Consider the following 21,310-nt stretch of genomic DNA (forward strand, 5'->3'; position numbering starts at 1 on the left):
TAACCAATCACATGTACCAGTGATTGCTGAGTGCTTTTTCAATGCCAGCGACTCTGCAGCTGTTCTATCACTGAAGCCTCAGGCCAGTGGCCATCTTGGAGATGCTTGGAGAAGTCAAGGCCACCCTTAAATATCACTATGCCCCACAAGCAGGACAACAGAGCTGCCCCACTATGCCTGACTCTTGTGGCAAGATGCAGCATGATATGGAAGGAAGTGGCCTTGTGGGATGAAGTGACTCTGCTGTTTGTGGCTGGAGAAAGGGAAGTCAGGCAGGTGCAGGGAAAGTGGCCATATGGCCGCCGACCCGGTGAGGGAATGTGAGAGCAGGGAGCTTATTGGCAAAGTCTAGGCCCTGTCATAACAAGCCTAGGAGAACTGATCTGCAGCATTCTCAGGTTACACCTAGCTGGGCAGCTCTGGGTCTCTTGGGACCAGGCAGTATCTGGCGTGGAGTGGGTGCTAGAGAAGTGCTTGTTGATGTCTTTGTCTTCACTCCCCAAGTGCACTCTTTCGTCTACAGCTATATAAGCATTATTAGCTCTGTTTGGCGAGGCCTTTTTGCTGAGGCCCTCCTCTATGCTGGACAGTGTGCTGGGCCTTTGGAAGATGTCCCCCATGATACTCACAGCCACTAGGGAAGGCAGATCCTGAATACTCTGCATCCTCCTCCAGAGGAAGGTTGCAACTGCTCTATGACACACCACGGGTAGGCCTCACTGAGTCCAGGAATTTGGGGAGAGGGGGTTTCTGGGAAAAGGAGCATGAAGCTTCAATATGAGGGATAAGAATGAGTCAGTTAGGTGTCCTGGGATGGTCAGAACATTCTAGACTACGTGTCAGGAAAAGGTACAGTGTCTGAGGAACAGAGAGGAAGTATACTGGGGGAGAGAGGGGAGAAAAGGTGAGGGAGTGAGTAGCCCAGGTAAGGCAGGGCACAGGGGCAAAAGCCAGAGAAGGCAAGGAGGTTTGGGAAGCTTCCCTCCAGGGTGACAGGAGGCACCTACTGAGGGAAGTAGGAAGTGGTCGTTTGGCAACATTTTAAAAAGATGAAAGGGATTGCAGAATGTAGACTCGTCTAGCGGGGCCAAGTGGGGGATCCTGGGAGTTTGGATAACCTAAGAGAGAGATGGAGGTTGAAAGCAGGGCAGTGACTCTGAGGATAAGGATGCATAGAGGTGCTCAGTAAATATTTGTCAAGGGAACAGATGAAGAGACATATTTAAGATGCAGAATCCATTGGGCTAGGGATCGATTGAACATGGGGCCGAGGGGGAAACAGGGAGGTAGGTAGATGGACATAAATCCCCACTACCAAGGCAACCAGCACTGAGCAGCATGGGTTGGTAGGGCTGATAATAAATTCCAAGTGGAAAAGCTTAGGGGTGCCCCATACAGGTGTTGATGAAACTGGATGCCAGAATTTGAGCTCAGGGACTTTGATTTCAATCTGGAACTGAATCAACTTATTGGGGAGAGGGTACAGAACAGAGAGGGCCTTAGCCTGAGAACCTTGGGAATCCCCAGAACTAATAATGGGGAAGGTGCTGACAAGAAGAAATGGGGCAACAAGCCAAGAAAGGAGCCATGAGGAGGCAGTTCTCTGAGCTGAGGTTACATGGTAAGGAAATAAAAAGGCTGAGATTTGAGCTCAGGTCTGTTGGCTCTACTGCTTGGGTGCTTTCTGGAAGTTTCTGCCCTAATGGAAGCTTTATCTGGTGACTGGAAGGGAATGAATGCCAGGACTGAACCCCAAACCTTTCAGCTCTGTTTTGTCATTTTGGATATGCAGTCTCTGCTGTGCCCAGAACCATACTCTTCTTGAAGTTCACCTGACCTCTCTGGAGCCTTAAAACAGAGCACCCCTTAAGCTGCCGCTCTCTAAAGCCAGACTCCTGGTCCCAACATAGCCTTCTGGGATGGGCCATGGTTTTTGCAGGGAAGTAACAGATACAGGGGGTCCTAGAGGAAGACTTGAGCTCCCAGGTGAGTTCTGCTACTGGAAAACAGGTCTCCCTAGCCTCAATTTTCTCCTCTGTGATATGGGTCAGGGAAGAGAGGACACCTGGACAGTCAAGGAGACTAAGACAACAGGGGCCCCAGGGAGCCTGGCCTGGCACCCACAGGGTATACACCCCATCAGCCCCTGTCTCCCTCCCCACCTCTGGCTCATTCTCACTCATTCTGTTGTTCTCAGATGCCTCTTACAGCTGACATGTGCCATGCACCCGATATCCATTCAGGGTACTGTTCTAGGCAATTTCTGAAAATTGTCTTATTGGCAGTGGACTTTTAAGAAAATAATGCTATGGCCCTCACTTTTAAGGGGAAAACTGAGGCACAGAGGAGTGAAGTCCCTTGGTTTCAGTCGCCCACCAATCCAGGGGAGCTGAGATGTGAGAACTGGCCTTTCTGGCTCTTCTGGGTCTGCTCAGTTCCCCTTCTCCTTGAGTGAGTTCAATGGGCCCCAGGCACTGATTTCAACCACCTTTGCTTTCCCTCTCAGTGTGGGTGTGAAGGCATGGGACAGGGCCTGGCTACCTGAAGGCTTCAGGCCAAAGCAGATCTCAGTGTAGAACCGGCGGTCGTAGCTGTCGCAGTAGTGCCAGTGCCTGTCTTCATACTGCAACCCATCCTCAAAGGTGTACTTGCCCTGGAAGACAAGAAGCACATGGCACCAGAGGAAGCGCAAGCCTTTTGGCCAAGCAGGTTGGTACCCAAGGAAGAACTGGCTTTTCTCTGCTAGAGAACAGAAGTGACAGTTGTCACAGTGACCATGATGTGAGGAGAGGAGATGGAGGCAGAGCCTGGCAACTCCCCGCCTAAGGCTGGGCAGGTGCTTTGGCTCTCAGTGTCCTCATAAAATCAGAATGATGATGGTGTCTATCTAAGAGGGGTGACTGGGAATTTGGTGAGATGGTACATGTAATGGCACATTATCTGTGCTGACTGATTCTGTGTGTCAATTTGCCTAGGCTAAGGTGTACCCAGATAGTTGGGAAACTATTTCAGAGAGAGAGAGAGAGAGAGAGAGAGAGAGAGAGAGAGAGAGAGAGAGAGAGAGAGAGAAAATGAGTTTCCAGAGGAGCTTAGCATTTGAGTCAATGGACTTAGTAAAGATTACACATTATGGGCACCTCAGTCTGCTGAGGGCCTGAACACAACACAAGGCAGAGGAAGGACCACTCTGTTCTCATCTTGTGTTGGGATACCCATTTCTACCTATCTTTGGGTATCAGCCTCCTGGTTTCTGCCTGGGACTTACAGCACTGCCTCTCTGGGTGCTCAGCCTTTTGGTTTGGACAAGAACTACAGCAGTGGCTGGCCTGGGCCTCCAGCTTGCAGAGGGTAGACCGTGGCACAGCATCCATAATTTCATGAGTCACTCTCTCTTAATGAATCTCTTTCTATTTATCCATCGTGGCTTTTTAATTCTTCTATGGAGTATTCTAACACATATAGAGGAAACACTTATATAGTTATTATTTTATTGTTTTTGTAACTAGAAAGTTCAGAGCCAGGAGCCTCAGCCCTTTGTCCAAACATGTGCATTCTGCCCTTGCTGCCTTAGGGCTAAAGGGAGCCTCAGGATGTAGGAACTGCATTGGCCTAGGCATCAGGAAACATGAGTGGAAATTCCCACAATACTATTTGTTCACTGTGTGACCTTGGGTAAGTCACATCCCCTTCCTGGGGCTTAGATTCCCCAAGCTATAAAACAAGAAACATTTCTTAACCTTTTTATAGGTCATGAGTCAGGCCTTGTATACTCTCAAGTAAAACTCATAAGAGTTATAGATGCTTTTTCTAGAGGAAAATATAGTCCACTGACCCCTGAATTCTACCCACAGTCCATAAATCTTAGGGTCATAATGCTTGGGTTAGATGATTTTGCCAAGAGCTCACACTACCTCATTTACTCTCACAGTGATTCTCAGCACCATTGTAGTAGGCTGAGTAACAGTCCCTCAAAGATTGCGACAGCTGCTCGAACTTGTGAATTTGTTACCGTGCATGGTTAACAAAAAAAAAAAAAGTGCTTTCCTGGGATCACCCAATGTAATAACAAGAGTCCGTGTAAGAGAGAGGTAGGAAGGTCTGGCTGAGAGGATGGGGAAAGGGAGGCCACCCGGGCCAGAAGCAGAGGTTGGAGTAACATGTGGTCATGAGCCAGGAAATTCAGAAGCTGAAAAAAGACAAGGGAAACAGATTCTCCCCTGGAGTCTCCCTGCTGGCCCAGTTGAGACTCTGGCCTCCAGAACCCTAAGATGACAAATTGATACTGATTTAAGATGCTGAATTTGGTATCATTCATTTCAGCAGTGCTAGGTAGCCAAGGTGATTGTCCCCAGTTTATGGATAAGAAGGTTGAGTCTCAGAGATGTAATTCATTGGCCAAAAGTTAGACAGCAAATAGCATAGCAGAATTCTAACTCACACCCTCTGCTGATCCAGACTGGGGAAATCCTTGAGTTCTGGGAGATGGAGAAGTGGGGAGAGGAGGGAAAGGAAGGAGGCAGGCAGCAGGCTGGGAGGGTAGGCCTTAGGGTAGGATGGCTCTTCCTGCCTGAGGATCTTCCCCAAGCCCCAGCTGATCACCTTCACCACCAATCCCTTCTCCCAGATGGCATCAAACCGGCTCCCGCTGGGGAAGAACAGGGTTCCTTCGCCGTGAAACATGCCGTCCATCATCTCCCCAACATATCTTGTTTCAGTAGGGAGGATGTACTTGGCATTGCCCTCCATCCTGTAAGGACATGAGGAAGTCACTGAGCCCTGCATGGCAGCCCAAGGGACAAAGTAAGAGGGCCCTTCACCCTCAGCATCCTCTGATGTCATCGTCCCACTGTTATCATCCCACTGGAATTCTGTCTCAAAGATCCTGTGTTCTGTTTTCATTAACACCTCAAAAATGTTGCTTGAGACGGGGGCAAGCTTCAGTCTATTAATCTTCCCCTAACCTGTAGACCGTCCTGGACATTATGCTGGCTACCAAAATACCTCCTTCTTAGGCCCAGAGAGGGCGGGGCTGTAGCAAAGCTACACAGGAGAAACTGCGAGGCAGACACTGGGGTCCAGACAGCTGGTTCTGTGTCTCCTCTGTCCCCCATGACTGGCGTAGCCCTGCCCATTAAGCCACAGTGGTCTGGCCTTTTTAAAATCCTTGCTCTGCCAAAAGCTAGCTTGGGCAAGCTACACTAATCACGCTGCTCCTTACCTTACTTTTCTCATCTGTAAAATGGGAACACAATCGATATGAGGAGAGGAAGACGCGGAGGCATAGCAGCAATTACAGAGATGTGGCACTTAACTTTGTTCTGTGGTGGAGTTATCTAGAACTCAGCTGTGTGTCTCTTCCAGAGAAACCACCATCTTGAGGTCAGACAGACCCTACATTATACTTTTATTATTTTTTTTGAGACAGGATCTCACTCTCTAGCCCAGGCTGGCCTTGAACCCATGACAATCCTCCTGTTTCAGCTTCTTGAATGCTGAAATTAGAGGTGTGAGCCATGCCAGGCTTTCCATATATACAATATATACATGTATTATATATTATTTTCATATATATAATATATATTTTTTGAGACAGGGTCTTATTGTGTAGACTATGCTAGTCTCAAACTCACAGAGATCCATCTGCTTTTGCCTCCCAGTGCTGATAGTAAATGTGTGTGCCATCATGCCTGGCTCATTTTTATATTTGGATATAGTACAAGCAAATCATGAATTTTAATGTTTTGTTAAAGCAGATTCATTACGAAGTACAATTGATATACAAAAATATTCATATGCTGAAAATGTAAAGTTTGGTAAGTTTTGACACACATCCTTGAAGTCACCATCTCAGTCAAGACAATGAATCTATCCATCACCCCCAGGTTCTGCACACTTTTTACTTAACGTTTCCTTCTTGCTCTCCCCAATCCTCTTCCTTAGGTAAATACTGACCTACTTTCTGTCACCTAAATTACATTTTACAGAATTTTATATAAAGGGCATCATACAGTAGATACTCTTTCTTTATCTGGCTTCTTTCATTCAATATGATTCTTCTGAAATTCAATCATTTTATTGTTATGTGAATCAATAGTTGACTCCTTTTAATTGTTGTGTACTATTCTAGTGAATCGATAGATCACATTTGTTTGTTAACTCACGTGTTGATGAACACTTGGGCTGTTTCCAGTTTTAAGCTATTACAAATAAAACTGCTATGTATGGGTACATACTTTCATTTATCTGGCTAGATCACTTTAAAAGTAAAACTACCAGTGGAGGGTTCACATTAACCAAATGTTAAATACCATTCTTTATTGTATATTAGGAGCTATCGTAATCATTTAAACTCTAAAAGGAAAATTGTTCCCTCTCAGATCATAAAAGGAAAAAACCCACTTGCTATCTCCCATATGAAAATAACATCCATATATGCTTCACTACATATTCCTTGGAACATTCCTCTTGGGTGTGCATGATTTTCCCAACTTATAGATGAAGAAATTGAGGCGTATTTGACTGGTAGACTAGAGCCCAGGCCTGTCTCAGGCTGAAGGCCATTTTCTTTACTATGACATTTCTTTCGTCACAGCTAAAATCTGAGAGGCTTCAAATATGCCTCTAGCTGCCTATCACTAAGCATCAAAGTCAAGGCAGAATACATGGCAAAATTATGAAAAGAAGTATAGTAGGCAGAAGAACTGCTGGCCTCTTTACGGTTATGGGAAACAAAGAAGCTCTCTCCACTTCAGGTCTAGGTTTCTCTATGAGGTTACAGCAAGGCCCCCCCTCCAAAAAAACAACAAGAAAACACATATTCCTGGGGATGAAGCAACAGACAGGTGGAGATGCACATAGCCTTCTCTCATTGACCCTGTAGTCTACATGATTTCCCACTCTTAGTCCATCATAAACAAGTGTGGGGTTTCCAATTTTTGCCCCTAAAATACCCAATTCCTCATTTCCACCTGACAAAAGTTTCCCTGGAACAAGGCCTTGGTAGGAAGAAATGATTAGTTTAAACACAGGACCAGATTCAAATTCTGACTCCATCACTTCCTGGCTGTGTATTCACATAGTGTACAGACCATTTTGCTTAACTTCATTTATTTGCAAGATCAGCCTGAACTATCTTGCCATCATGAAAAGGATTATATATACCCTGCATCTCTACCACTTCCTGATGAGTTATACAGGGTCCTCAAGCCCCCTAAAGCTTCCTTTCCTCCCTTATCTCTGAAGTGCAGATATTAACATCTCCCATGCAAGGTTGACTGAGGATTTGAAATCACATCCTAGATATTACACTTTTTCTAGGAACCTATCCCTGTACTTGGCTAGAACACTGATCCCTCCTTCCTCAAACTCAAAACACACTGTAATTCCACTATGACAGGGACCCTGGCTTCCACCCAACCATGCCTTTCATCTTACAGCCTCATGAAATACTTCACATCCCCAAGTAGCCCTTGTCTGTCAATATACTTTGCTCCCCTACCTCACTTTCTCCAGCTCTAAAATATATTCCACTTTCTCCATTCAGAGTTGTTGGCAAAGCCAAATGGCCACCTCCATGTGTCCTCTGCTTCCCTTGACCACAGTGTTGACCCTACTAACTGCCATTACCTATGTTATGTATATTTGACCCACTATCTTTGAATGAGCTTTTTGAGATCGGGGTCAGGTCTGGTACTTGGAGGACAATTTGTTGAATAACATTTCCTATTTTCCTTTGTATCTATAATTTTTATTTGTATTTGGGTTTTTTGAGACAGAGTATCTCTGTAGGCCCAGCTGGCCTGGAACTCACTATGTAGATCAAGCTGGCCTTGATCTCACAGATATCTGACTGCTTCTGCCTCCTGAATGCCGAGATTAAAGGTGTATGCCACCATCCCAACATTGTATATATAATTTTAATAATCCCTAGACTGTGAACTTTTTGAGATAAGACCATAGAGAGTTGGACTCAATTTTGTGGGTTCTGAATCTGTGGATTCCACTAACTATGGGCTTGAAAATACAAGTGTCCCATACAAGGGTATGGAAGGACTGGTTCCAGGATCCCCTCAGATCTGAGCATGCTTAAGTCCATTACATAAATAGGCATAGTATTTGCCTATAATCTACTGCATATCATCCTGTATACTTTAAATCTCCTCTAGACTATTTATAATTCCTAGTGGCTATCATTGTCATGGGAATAATTATTATACTGTATTGTTTGGGGACTGATGACAGAAGTTTGCATATCTTCAGTATGAAGCAGAGGCAGCCCCTGCCCCATATTTTCCACGCCTGCTGTGGAACTACCAATAGGGAAGGAACTAAGTGTGGAGTTCTGGAACCGATCCCCAGGATATACTAAGGGTTTACTGTGTACTGGATTCAAATTAGCCAGTCTCTCTTCCCCAGTCTCCACGTTTATTTTCATAGAATTTATCGGTGGCATTATTCTCTCTCTGTGTCTCTTTTTCTCTCTCGTTTTTCATCAATACAGCCCGAAGTTGACTATAAACCTCTTGAAAGCAAGGATACTGACACTATTAATATATCCTTATCTCCATAATTAAAATTATCATATAGCAAACACGCAATACACAATAAATGGGGTGAATGAATGTAAATTATGCTTATTATTAAGTATGTGCCCTTGAGCAAGCTGAACAACTTTGTGAAAGTGCCAGGCACTTCGCAGAGGTGAAGGTCTTTCCCGAGTCCCAGACAGTGGAGACGCGGTGAACCAAACGGGATCTTACCTCCCATTTACATATTCCCCTATATATTCGCTCCCGGTGTACTGCATGACGTCTGCTGCTAGTTGGTGGTTTGGATACCAACTTTAGCGGCAACAGCATCACTATGGCAACCAGGAGCGGTAGATAGTGCCTATTCGAAGCTCTGCCCCATAGACTTGCCAAACTTCCTGGAACGGTGTAGGCTCCGTTCCTCCGGGCGGAGGCAAAGCACTGCGCCTGCGCGCGCGTGCCGACGCATGCGCAGATGGTGCTTGGGCCTCCTCGGTGGAAAGGGGAATTGAAGGAGACAGGGGCTACGCGGCCGAGGCTGTTTGAGTCAGGGTCGCGGCCGCCGCCGTCATGCCGGGGATAGTGGAGCTGCCGACTCTGGAAGAGCTGAAAGTAGAGGAGGTGAGGCTAGTCCGGAGGGCAGGCGGGAGGTTTGAGGCTGCAGCTGCCAGGCTGGGCCCAGGCGGCTCTGCTGCAACCCGGGGCCTCGGATCGGGTCCTGGCCGCTGCCCGCACATCGCGAGCTGCAACCCCGGGCCTCGGTGCACACACACGGCGAGCTGCAACCCGGGGCCGCTGCACGCACACCGCGACCGGAGCGTCCCCACAGGCCGGGACGCCCTTCCCTGCCCCACTGAAGTACCAGCTAGGGCCTCTTGCATTACCGCCTTGTGAGGCGGGTGTCCGGCTTGCAGGTGCCCACAGTCGAGGGAGACAGTCTCAGCCTCGGTGCCGAACGCGTTAGAGCAGATCTGAGATGTGCAGGGCGTGTTGGAGAGCGAGCTTGCGGTGGGGCAAGACACATTTCAAGCATTTACTTCTTCAAGAGATACTTGTATTTATTTTGTGCACATACACCTGGAAGTATGAGATAATGCCCTGCTTTCGTAGTGTCGTTTAATAGGGAGACAGGCAGTGAGTGCCCTGCCAAGTGAAGTAAAGGTGGTGTATTATTACAGTTACTGCGAACTTGATCAAGCCGTTCCTAAAGGCCTATAATTATCGTGAACACACCGTAAGGTAGGGTATCATTAGTCTTCCCATGGAGTAGAGCAGAAGTAGGCCCTGGGAATAGAAGTGATTTGCCCAAGGTCACATAGCTAGCGTGTGATAGAATTGGAACAGGAATCCAGATCTTGTTTTGAAACCCAGGCTGTTAATGAGCTGGAGCTCAGTAGAGTGGGACCTCATAGCAGAGCCAGGTATGTTGGCGCCAGGAGCTGTTTGATGGGAGCCTAGTGGTGGTGCTGAGCCTCCAGAAAGTTACGCTGACAAGGCCAGACTGGACAGTTTGGACTTTATCCTATAAGGTACATAGTTGTAAGAGATGGACGGTTAAGGGAGAAGATCCTTGCGACAGGACTGAGTAGTAGAAGGGACACAACAGAAAAGGAACTGGAGGCAAGGTGGAAAGTGACACACCAGAAATTATATGCAGGCATTATTTAGGTGTTTTGCCCACTTGACTTCGTGTGGTCTTCCTATAAACCTGCGAGAACAGCGGCTGTTAACTTCCTCATATGAAGAAAGTGTTAGCGGTGTTCATGACCTTTGTAGTAAGGTGACATTTACTAAGAGGTGGCAGAAAGGATGCTTCCATGAACCCGTCTTTTATTCCTTATCCTACCTTGAAGCTGGTTAAACTTGACTTGCTGTATTTATTGTTGGATTTTTAATTTGGTTCAGCAAACATTTTGTGCCCTCTGATAAATATGTCTGCATGGTTTGCACAGTTAAGATACAGAGAATGATACAAATAACTAAAATATAAAATACAAAACATGCAGGATTAAATACTATGGAAGAGGGGTAGGTATGGATTAGGAAAGGAGTAGGATTTGATGTGGGCTCTGAATTCTAGGCCTAACTGCTTGGTCACCTTAATGAGTAGCTTTAGGCAGCAGCTGGAGACACAGGTGTTGTGTTTGTAAACTGAAGTGAGTCCCGCTGTACAGCTCTCTCTGAGGCTATACAAGGGAATTGAGAAAATGCATCTTGGACTTAATGTAAAAGATGGCATTTGAAGGCTGGCATTTTTACAGGCAGAGATAGAGACAAGAGATGTAGGCTGAGGTGATGGGGGAAGGCAGGGGATGGACGTGGGCTCTGGAAGCAGTGAGTCCAGCATTTTGGAGAACAGCAGTAGTGTTCTTGTCAAGTCTTGAGAGAACGTTGGAAAAATAGTTTGGGCTCAGAAAGCCTTGAATCAAACTCAGTAAGTTAAGGCTTTATTCTGCTGCTAAGGCTGAATCCTTTGAGGGATTGGTTGCTTATTTGTTCTAACAGCAGAATAAAACAAGAATTGTCATTCAGAAATATCACCTCAGCAACTCTGTGAAGAATAGATTGAAGAGGAGGAACTCAGGAAGACTGGCTGTGAAAGTAACTGAGACATACATTACCAACCCTAGCAGCGCAACTGTGCTTAGAGACGAAGGGTAAGTGCATGTGTCTGGAATGGCTCCCACTCAGCAGTGGATTAATGACAGGCAGAGGAGGAGAATCCAGCTCAAATTTGTACCATGTCAGCAGAATTGGGGAGGCCAGGAGCAGCAGCAGCAGCTTTGGAGAGCAGGTTAAACCTATTTTGGATTTCATTGATTGAGAGTTATGATATGTCCCTATGGAAAAAGCATTCAGAAGCTTTGGGCTAAAAAACCCCTTGGGCATTTTGACAATTTTGAGTAAAAATTAAAATAACAGCCAGTATTGACAATATCCTTACTGTGTGTCGGCCACATTCTCAGCATTTTTACATGTGCGAGTTCACTGGATCCTCATAACGGTTCTCTAAGATAAGTATAACATGTTCCGTTTTACATAAATCAGAAAATAAGGCCTGGTATGAGGTAGGTACTCTAAGAGGTGTGGACATGGTTAAGGAAGCAAGACCAGGGCTGGAAGATTTGGGAGTTGTGGACTATGACTTTTCTCTGGCTCACACCTGCAGGCTGTAGGTAGTCCCACAGTGCAGGGTGGCTGTGAGCATTCATGAGGAAGGATACCAAACTGTAAAAGGCATTTTGCTGTTGGAATTCAACAGTTATAGTGAAGAAGCAGTGAGGGGACATGATGCGTGCAAGTTCCCGTGCTCTCAGTGATGGTAATAGCACAGCAGAGACCCAATCAGAAGCCACAGTCTCTGGGTTCCATTTCAAGGGCTAACTGGCCTGTCATCCCAGGTGCATCTGCTTATTCATCTAGGAACTGGCTTAGTGTTTCTCATCTTTGTTTTCCTGTGACAGGTACATGTTCGACATGCTCAGCAGTATAGGTGCATCTAAGTCTCGATAAGACCTCCCCACCTTTCATTTTTATTTTTATTTTTTAATATTTTTATGTGTATGAGTGTATTGCCTGCATATAGGTAAGTGCACCCATGTTGTGCAGTGCCCGAGGAGGACAGAAGAGGCCATCGGATCCCCTGGAACTGGAGTTAGAGACAGTTGTTACCTGTCATGTGGGTGCTGGGATTTGAACCTAGGTCTTCTGCAAGAACAACCATCTCTCCAGCCCCAGACATCCACCTTTGTGGGAAAGAAAAGCAGATAATGCTGCAGGCTTCAAGGGCCACGGTTGTGTTGAGGATTTGAATTCAAATCAGCCATTTAAGGTTATTTTCTAGGCATTTGAGAAGGAAGGAAATGGTACTAACCCAAATTTTTAAATGTAGTAACCTTTAAACAAAACTTTGAAGCCAGGAACATATGCTGTATGTATGTCTGTAATCCCACTTCTGGGGTAGGGGCTGAAACAGAAGAACTGAGAATTAGGCCAGCCTGGGCTATGTGAGAGAGGCCTGGTCTCCAAAATACAGGATCAGAAGGAAAAAAGGTTGACTGTCTTCATCTCCCAGTTGGGACAGGTAACAAAAGGAGCAAGCGTGGCCAAACAAACACAAATGTCCAGACTTCGGAGCTGTGTGTTAGCGCTGTCAGGGCGCATTCACGGTGCCACTTTCCTTTTGCTTTGTCAGCAGTGACGCAGTCCTAGCTGGGACCCCCTTCCCGCAGGTGGCCTTGCCATTGGCCTTATTAACCATCTGTTTTAAGTGCCTGGAAGGAAAACTACAGACTTTTTTTCACATTAAAAACCTCAATTTTGCAAATCAAATCCAATAGTATACCAAAGTACACTGTGACAGACTAGATTTAAGAAATCTGTTCATGTTTTCCGTCACATTTCTAAGTTAATGAAAAAGAAATCTGAAAATGTCAGTCTTTCCTGGTAGAGAAAACAGCAACAGTAAAGTAAAACCACATAGGATTAGAAAGAAAAACCCTGAACAAGGAATGTCGAGCAATTCTCCTCTCCCAGAAGCCAGCAGTAAACACACACAGAGCCACTTGAATGTTTAGGGTAAAGAAATCTCACACTGTCCACACTGGGCATCTGTGATTGCTCTGCAGGGTTTGGTCAGAGCAACAGGATAAAATGTCAGAAGAGAAACAGAATAGCCAAGATGATTTTGAAAAGGAAGACTAAGAAATAGTTCTCCAAGATACCAGAATGTTCCGTCAGGTTCCAGTAATTGAAACATTGTGGCTTTGGCATGGGCACAGGCAGCACAGAGCAGGGAGCTGAGCCCCAGACTATGCAGTTATCTGGGAACTAGTGTGACCCACCGCACTGTGAGGCTTCTCCAGAGAGTGCTGGAACGGCGAGGGAGTCTGGCACGGCCGTAGTGCTCTGGGTTAGCATTTTGAAGCATTGGCAGACTCCAGTACTTCATTCTTAGTAATGTTTGCTGGGCTGCTTGCTTTGTTGTTCCCCTTCCAGCATCTTGTCCTCTATGATCCCTGGCCCTCCAGAGGTTTTAAATGTCCTTGAACTAGTCATCTTATTCTTGGAGTAGAGACTTAGCAAAGTTGGCTGCTGTTTCCTGTCTCTACATGCCCAAAGCCTCCATTCTTCTAAGCAGGATTCTGTTAGGGCCGTCGTGTCTTCATCTCTCAGAGAAAATGGGGTAGTTCTACCAACTCAGTAACACATGTGGAGGAGGAGCCCTGGCTCACCTTGTGACCTCCCATCTTCCTTTCCAAGGTGAAAGTCAGCTCTGCCGTGCTTAAAGCTGCTGCCCATCACTATGGGGCCCAGTGTGACAAGCCCAACAAAGAGTTCATGCTCTGCCGCTGGGAGGAGAAGGACCCGAGGCGCTGCCTGGAGGAGGGCAAGCTGGTCAACAAGTGTGCACTGGACTTCTTCAGGTAAAAGTCTCTTGACAGCAGTCACTGTGTTGCTTGAAACATCAAGCTGTTCTTAGAAGAGAAAGTGAACGTCCAGTTAACTGAATGGAAGTGGCGAGTGTGAAGGTTTTGAAATCAGATACACCAATGATAGTCATTTTTTGTTTGCATTACATGGTAAGTTCTTTACCTTCCGTGAATCTCACTTTCCAAACCCTGAAACAGTGTGTGTCCCCCTGCAGTGTTGTGGTGAGTATTTGAAAAGGTGCATTCATATGTCTCAGCCCAGTGTTTGTTGGCAGGCACTCGTTTGTTAGACTGTAGAGCACACAGTGGCAAAACATAGAAAAGTATTGAATTTGATTTTCAGGGAGGCTACCATGCTGAAGTAGAATTCAAGGTATGTAATGAATAGAAAATGTTAGCTAGACGTGGTGGTGCAAGCCAGGAATCCCAGCAGAGGAGGCAGAGGCAGGAGGATCAGGAGGAGTTCAAGGCCAGCTTTGGCTACTTAGCAAGCTTGAGGCCAGCCTGGGCTACATGAAATCTTGTCTCAAAAAAAGGGAAAATGTTTTGTTTGAGACACGGTCTCATTATATAGTTCAGACCAGCCTAGAACTCATTGTATAGTCTAGGCTGGTTCGAAACTCACAGTCCTCCTGCCTCAGCCTCCCCAGTGCTGGGATTCATAGGCATGTACCACCACACCCAGCCTTAGGAAAATGTTTAATAACCATATTAGGTCAAACTCCATTATAATGAAAGGACAGAAATTCAATTCAGAGGGAGTTGGCTGTTAACTGTAAAGTCTAGGAATGGTCCTGGTGTTGGCAGGGCTGATCCAGTAATAATGCCAGAATGACATGTCCCCTTCCTCTTCTCACCACAGTCTCTGGGTCAGCTTTGTTCTGTTGGCATTTTCAAATAGATATTCTCCTTCTCTTTGCTGTAGTCTAAATGGTCAACAGCCACTTCTGCTCTTCTTAGCAAGCAGAGAGAGAGAGAGAGAAGAGAGGCTAGAACCATTACTGCAGTAGTGTGGGCAGAGTCCCCATGCTTAGGTGGATTATCCTGGCAGTGGACTTCGTAGACATGCTGTTGACCTCTGGGAATAAAGTTCTCTGATTAGTGAGGCCTGAAGTGAGAAGTAATCTTAGCTTCATCCAAACCACGTTTCTTAGAGAGGAGGGGTTGGTTCCCAAAGGAAAATTACAAGGATGTTTGAGAAGAATAGGGAATGACTGCTAGGTAGGCAAAACCCTCTGATGCCCCCTACAGTGATGTTAAACAGAGAATCAAATGACTTAACACAGTGGCTGCTTTCTTTCTGGCCTGTGCTCTTTGTTCACATGTAAAGATACTTTTGTAGTTATAGTGTGTGTGTTTAAAACTGAAACTACTGGAAATATTCTTTTGACTATTTTTAATTCCTATATAATATTCCACCAGTAGATGAACCAACTATAATTGACCAGTTAATAAACATCACTGATGATTTCAGTGTTTGTTTTGGATAAATCTGTAGTCTTTACCTTTCTGTCTAGCTCTTTTTTCTTTTTCACCCCCTCCCTTTTTTTTGTTTTTTTGTTTGTTTGTTTGTTTGTTTTTTGGGGGGGACAGGGTCTCCTTGTAGCCCCAACTGGCCTGGAACTCGCTATGTAGACCAGGATGGCCTCAGACTCACAGAGATCCATCTGCCTCTGCCTCCCAAGTGCTGGGATTAAAGGTGACCACCACCACACTCTGCTCCTTTTTGTTTTTTAGACAGGGTCTCCCTGTATTCCCAACTGGCCTGGAACTTGCTATGTAGACCAGGCTGGCCTCGATCTCATTAGAGATCTGCGTGCCTCTGCCTTGAGTGCCACCACACCTGGCTTAAAATTTTTTTTACTAGCCTGTAGGAAGTTAGGTGTCACCTCTTTCTTATTCCCCTGCCCCTGTGTGCCCCGCCTGCAGTAACCTCCTTTCTGCTTTCATGTCAGAAGTGACCTTTTGCCCTCCCTGCCTTATCAGCACCTCTTATTCCCCTCTCAGTTCTCCTGTCTGGTTTTGTAGTTTACAGGTGTAGTGGTTTGAATAATGTCCCACAGAGGTACCAGGTGTTTGAATACTGGGCTCCAGTTGGTGGGGTGTTTGCAGAAGTTTAGGAGGTGTGGCCTTGCTAGAGAAAACGCAACACTGGGTGGGCTTTGAGCCCCATTTCCTCTTTCTCTCCCTCTGCTTCCTGTGTGTGCTGCAAGATGTGAGTGCTCAGCCTTCTGTTCTGTTCTATTCTGTTCTGGCTGCCTCCTGCCATGTCTCCCTGTCCTGATGAACTCTTATCCCTCTGGAGATGTAAGCCAAACTCTTCCTTCATAAGTTGCCTTGGTCCAGGTGTTTTATTACAGCAACAGAAAAGTACCTAATACAATACCCACCCACAATGCCTGTACATAGAGACATGAAGAGTTTGGGTCCACACATGAGATACAAAAGAGAATGTGGTCTGTCTTTCTGAGAGTGGGTTACCACATTCAAATACAACTTTCCAGCTCCATTGTCCTGCAACCTTCATAACTGTCCTTTTCTTAAGAGCCAAGTAAAGATTCCATTGTGTATATACTGAACATTTTCATTATCTGTTCTTATGTTGATGGACATCTAGGCTGGTTTGATTTCCTGGTTTTGAATAGTGCAGCAATAAAAATGGACGTTAGGTATCTCTGTGGTAGGCTGTGGTGTTCTTTGGGTACATGCCCAGGAGTGGTATAGCTGGGTCATATGGTGGTTCTGTTTTTAATTTTTTGGAGGAACCTCCATATTGAGTTCCATGGTGACTGCACCAATTTAAATTCCTACCAGCAATGGCTAAGGGTTCCTCTTTCCTCACAGCCTTGTCAGTATTTGTTGTCATAAATGTGAAGGTCTCGAAGGAGACTTATAGAATAGTGGTGTTCACTCCTATATGTTTGAAAATGCAAAGCTATTCATTTGCTATCTGTGCCCACCCCCCTCCATACTTTGCTTTGCAAAGATCTACCCTAACCTCTAGTCCTCCTTTCCAGAGAGATAAAGCGCCACTGTGCAGAGCCCTTCACAGAGTACTGGACATGCCTTGATTATTCCAACCTGCAGCTGTTTCGTCACTGTCGAAAACAGCAGGCAAAGTTTGATGAGTGTGTGCTGGACAAACTGGGCTGGGTGCGGCCTGACCTAGGGGAGCTGTCTAAGGTAAGGTTTTTATCTGACTCTGGGGAGTTGGGTGGGAAGGCAATATATGACCAAGGCAGGAGGTGATCCTAAAGGGCTCCTGGTGAGGAAAGAAGATGAGTTGTCCACATTTACCAAACAGATTCATGAGGAGAGCTCACAGTCCAGATGCAAGTGTTTTTAATAGAGGTGTTCCTTTAAATAGACCCTCCAGCATGTGCAGATTTGCTTTTGGTTAATTAGCTAATTGAAAAACACAGGGAAGAGTTGGTTAAACAAAATGTTACTGAGATGCTGTCAGGTAAATTGGCTGGGGAGATAGGATCAGGCTTTTGCCAGAGCTTTTTGGAATACAGAGTCTTTAAAAGTCTATGTTGCAGTTAAGAAGTGCTGTCCTCCCCTTTCTCCTGCTCACTGTTTTAGTGTTGACTCTACCATCAGTTCTTAGCTGAGCTACATGCTTTTCTGGGAGGGGAGATGGGTCTACTTGGGCCTTTGAAGATAGTTCATCTTCTTAAATTGAAGAATTTAGGACCAAAGCTACATCTTCACTGTATGGAAAATAGTCATGTATCATTGAAACTTTCAAGACTGTTAGGAATGCCCATCTGCTTGTAAGATAAATGTTCTCCTTCTGCCCTTAAAAGGCCTGACCACCCCTGCTGCTTCAGCTCAGACTGTCTGTTCCTTCCTGGGCAGCCCAGGTAGCAGAGCTTGGAGGGAAAAGTAAGGTGGAACCAACACAAACAGTGGATCTGAATCTTGTCTCTTATATCCTATAGAATCTTAAACAAATCAAATTGTCTCAGCCTTCCTATCCTACCTCATCTACACAATGAGACCAGGAACCCCTGTTTTCCTGTGAGACTTATGCCAGAGAGCCTGTGTGAACCCCTTGCCTAGCAGTGCCTGGGCACACAGGGCTGCCTTCATCCCCATTCCCTTCCTCTGGGATGCGTCCATGGATAGCTGGTCATGCATAGAAGAGAAACTGGACTTGTTTTTCTTTGAATCTGGCAAACTTATCTTTACTTCAGAGACATTCTTTTGCTAAACTGAGACCATTTTTTAAAGTAGTGGCCAATTCTAAGTTAGAATGTGGTAGATCTTACACACTTAACAAATAAAACTACCATTTCTCATATCTGCCCTTTGGCAGGGGAGCTCACAAGTTATGCTATTAAGGAAGTGCATTTACTCTTGAATCTTTGGATTAATATACTTTTAAATCCCCAAATGTTATTATTTAATTGTCTCAAACGTGTATTTCTTAAATTGTAATACCAGTTTTAGTTGTACTTGATTCATTGTCTAGTCACTCTCTGGAAGGATAACAATCAGCAAGTGAAGCCCAGATTGAGCTTTATTCTCTTTGGCATTCTGTGTGGTCTGCCTGCCCCTCCCTTCAGTGACCAAGTTGGGCCTGGGCTCAGAAGTCACACCCTTTCCTGACGTTTTGACTTTCCTAGGCAGAACTGCCCTACTCACAGTCTTTTCAGCCTGATCAGATCATTAAAACCAAGTTAGGGAGCACCTCACTACATCAGGCACTTACTGTGTGTTTTCCTAGTTCACCCCAAGAGCCCCATTTTATATGCGGCAAGGTTGGTGTTGAGTCGGCTGCCCATAGTGCTTCCTTTAGGAATGGGTTGGCCGCATGATAGGGCTCCTTTCAGTTTGGGGGCATGGTTCAGAAGGGCAAGTTGCTGCCGTGTTCTTCCCTCAGTCATTGGTCATTGGGTCCTTGGCTGCTGCATTTTTTCAGATTGATTTTATTCTTGAAAAGAGCATCAAATGCTAAACGAGGCAGTTGGAATTACTCTGCCAAGCAAGAAGGAACCCTTAGTTGTCCTACTTCTAGCAGGGTGTGGAAGCCTGCACTGAAGGACCTGGGTTCAGCCTCAGCTCTGACATCATCTTAGACTAGTCAGTCTCTCCTGCCTCACCTGTGAGCTAGATGTCATGTGTGTCACATAGGTGATTATATTAACTGTGATTGTGTGCCTGAGGACTCTGTGCACACACACAAAATAGCTTCTGAATTGTATATCTAGGCAAATCAGCCTGGTTTATTGTGTGGTTGGCTTAGAGTTGGTGCCACTAGAATAACAATCATAGGATGGCTCATAACTATGGTCACTTATGGACCTGTTTCCTTCACTTAAAAAGGAATCATTTCTGGGCAGAGGTATTGCCAAATAGCATAGCACTTGTCTAGAATGTACAGGGCTCTGAGTTTAATTCCTACTACCACAAACAAAACAAAATTTTTAAAAAGTCCATTTCTGATGGCTTTCCAGTTGGTATTTTGGTGGTCTGCAGAATGGTGGGTTTAGTAAATGCCTTCTCTCTTTCCCTGCCACAGTTTAGCACTGTACCTTCTCATTTGGCCTGTTGGCCCAGCTCCCCAAATCCAGTTCTCTCCTGATTTAGCATCCCTACTTCCCAGACTACAGATAGTGATTGGTTACTTCTTGTAACCAGTGGCACCTGTTACATCAGGTGAAAATTGAAGCACCTTTGCACAGCACCCAGTAGTGTATCATGCAGCCCTGTCTTCCAGCTGTGCATAGTATTTCAAAGCACAGGCTCTAGTAGCAGGCCTGGCTTTGTGTCCTAGCAAGGTGGCCTCAGGGAACCTCGGGAATGACCTGTGGAGTGTGAGGATGCACTGGGATAACGCACTAGCACTGGTGCTAGCAACGTCAAGAGCTTGGTTAGGCGTTTGTCTCCTCTGCAGCTGTAGACTTCGGCCACGGTAGACATGCCTCTGTCTTCACATGTAGTCTGCTCACTCCCACAGCCTTCCTCCTAATCTTCCCAGCTGACTTCTGACCGTCCTTCTCAGAAATAGCCCAGGCCCCTGCCTCCCTGGAATGAATGAGACAGTCCTCCTTTCCACAGTTCCGTTCCCATTATCCTGGGCACTGTGGTGAAGTCTTGCTTGATGTTCCTGTGCATCTCATTAGCCAGTGAGTCCCTGAGGACAGTGTATATCTTTTCCCTTCTGTATCCCCATTTCATACCTTGCAGAATGACAAAAAGTAGGCTTTCAGAAGTTTATTCAAGGATTCAATGAGACTAAACATTTGAGGTTTTGAAGCTGGGGAATAGTTGAGGCAGCAGGCTCAGAGAGGGGAACCCAAGGGTTCACTTAGAGTCTCAGACCACTGTGGTGTTCCTTTCAACCCTGCCTCTCCCTTCTTCACCCTTCCCAGGTTACCAAAGTGAATACAGATCGACCTTTGCCGGAGAATCCCTATCACTCAAGAGCAAGACCGGAGCCCAACCCTAAGATAGAAGGGGATCTGAAGCCTGCCAAACACGGCAGCCGTCTTTTTTTCTGGACCATGTAAAGATGGGTCCACAGCTCATACTCAGGTCACGTGCCCAGACAACAGATGAAAACACCCATGCCGTTCGCATAAGCGATAGTGTATTCTTTCCTGGATCAGAGACGTTAACAAAAAAGTTAATTTATGTGACTTGGCAGTTATTCTATACCATTTCCTGCCCATTAAAATTTTTAAAGGAAACAGTTGTATTTTATTACGCTTTATGTAACCTTTTAGCCTCTAAAGATGACTTCCCCTAGCCTTTTCTTCTGGAGTCCTGCCTATTCCTCTCATTTTGCTTGAAGTAGCACTGGCCCACGTGGCAGGGGAGCCGTCCGGCATGGAGGAACGACTGACCCAAAGCAGCGTCTTGCTCTGTACCTGCACACATTTTGAATTCTCAGTTCACTTTACACTCATGATCCCAGCAAACAGAGTTCCCTAAGGTCATTCCAGGGAAACATCCAGGACAGATGGAAAGGTTTGAGCCCTGTGACTCAGGCTTCGGGAGGGGCTGCTGGCTGGGTCTTAGGCAGACTTGTTCGAAGCTTCTTAAAGAACCTAACTTCCACCATTTCCCCTCAATAGCCCATCCTCAGGCATTATAACCCAGATGTTTTTCCTGATAGACAAGGGAGGAGGAGGCTGAACTCCCAGCTCCAAAGCCAGGAAGTCGGGAGGTCTGAGTGTCAATTCCAACCTTGGGTGTGTTCCTTAACCTCTTGTGAGAGGTTGAGTTTGAGGACAAACCAAAGGCCACATGCTTATCTACCTCCCAGGCAGGTTAGAGCCCAAGTGTTTATAAAGCTCTTTGGTTCAAAGCTCTGTTCTCCCCAGCCCCCTCACCCCATTC

At 45.8% G+C, this 21,310-nt stretch overlaps 2 protein-coding genes across 3 annotated transcripts in view; one reads left to right on the forward strand and one right to left on the reverse strand.

The window, feature by feature from the left end:
* The window catches only part of Morn5 (MORN repeat containing 5), a 34,150-nt gene extending 25,204 nt beyond the window's left edge, over nucleotides 1-8,946 (reverse strand). The window contains exons 1-3 of one of the 2 annotated variants that reach the window (XM_017798247.2): nucleotides 8,760-8,806; nucleotides 4,600-4,747; nucleotides 2,542-2,653 (exon numbers count right to left, since the gene is read on the reverse strand). In XM_017798247.2, the coding sequence (XP_017653736.1) occupies nucleotides 2,542-2,653; nucleotides 4,600-4,747; nucleotides 8,760-8,806 (307 nt within the window). Of the gene's footprint in view, nucleotides 1-2,541; nucleotides 2,654-4,599; nucleotides 4,748-8,759 lie in introns of both variants that reach the window. The other variant, XM_029563692.1, reaches the window with a different exon arrangement.
* Nucleotides 8,947-8,976: 30 nt separating this feature from the next.
* On the forward strand, nucleotides 8,977-20,658 carry Ndufa8 (NADH:ubiquinone oxidoreductase subunit A8). The gene is made up of 4 exons (XM_008833445.3): nucleotides 8,977-9,149; nucleotides 13,791-13,954; nucleotides 16,978-17,143; nucleotides 20,341-20,658. Exons 1-4 carry the CDS (start codon nucleotides 9,099-9,101, stop codon nucleotides 20,476-20,478), a joined length of 519 nt encoding a protein of 172 aa, XP_008831667.1. The 5' UTR covers nucleotides 8,977-9,098; the 3' UTR covers nucleotides 20,479-20,658.
* The last annotated feature ends 652 nt before the right edge of the window (nucleotides 20,659-21,310 follow it).

The sequence above is a fragment of the Nannospalax galili genome, unplaced genomic scaffold (genome assembly GCF_000622305.1).
Source record: "Nannospalax galili isolate Female #2095 unplaced genomic scaffold, S.galili_v1.0 scaffold34, whole genome shotgun sequence".
In the NCBI taxonomy this organism is placed as follows: domain Eukaryota; kingdom Metazoa; phylum Chordata; class Mammalia; order Rodentia; family Spalacidae; genus Nannospalax; species Nannospalax galili.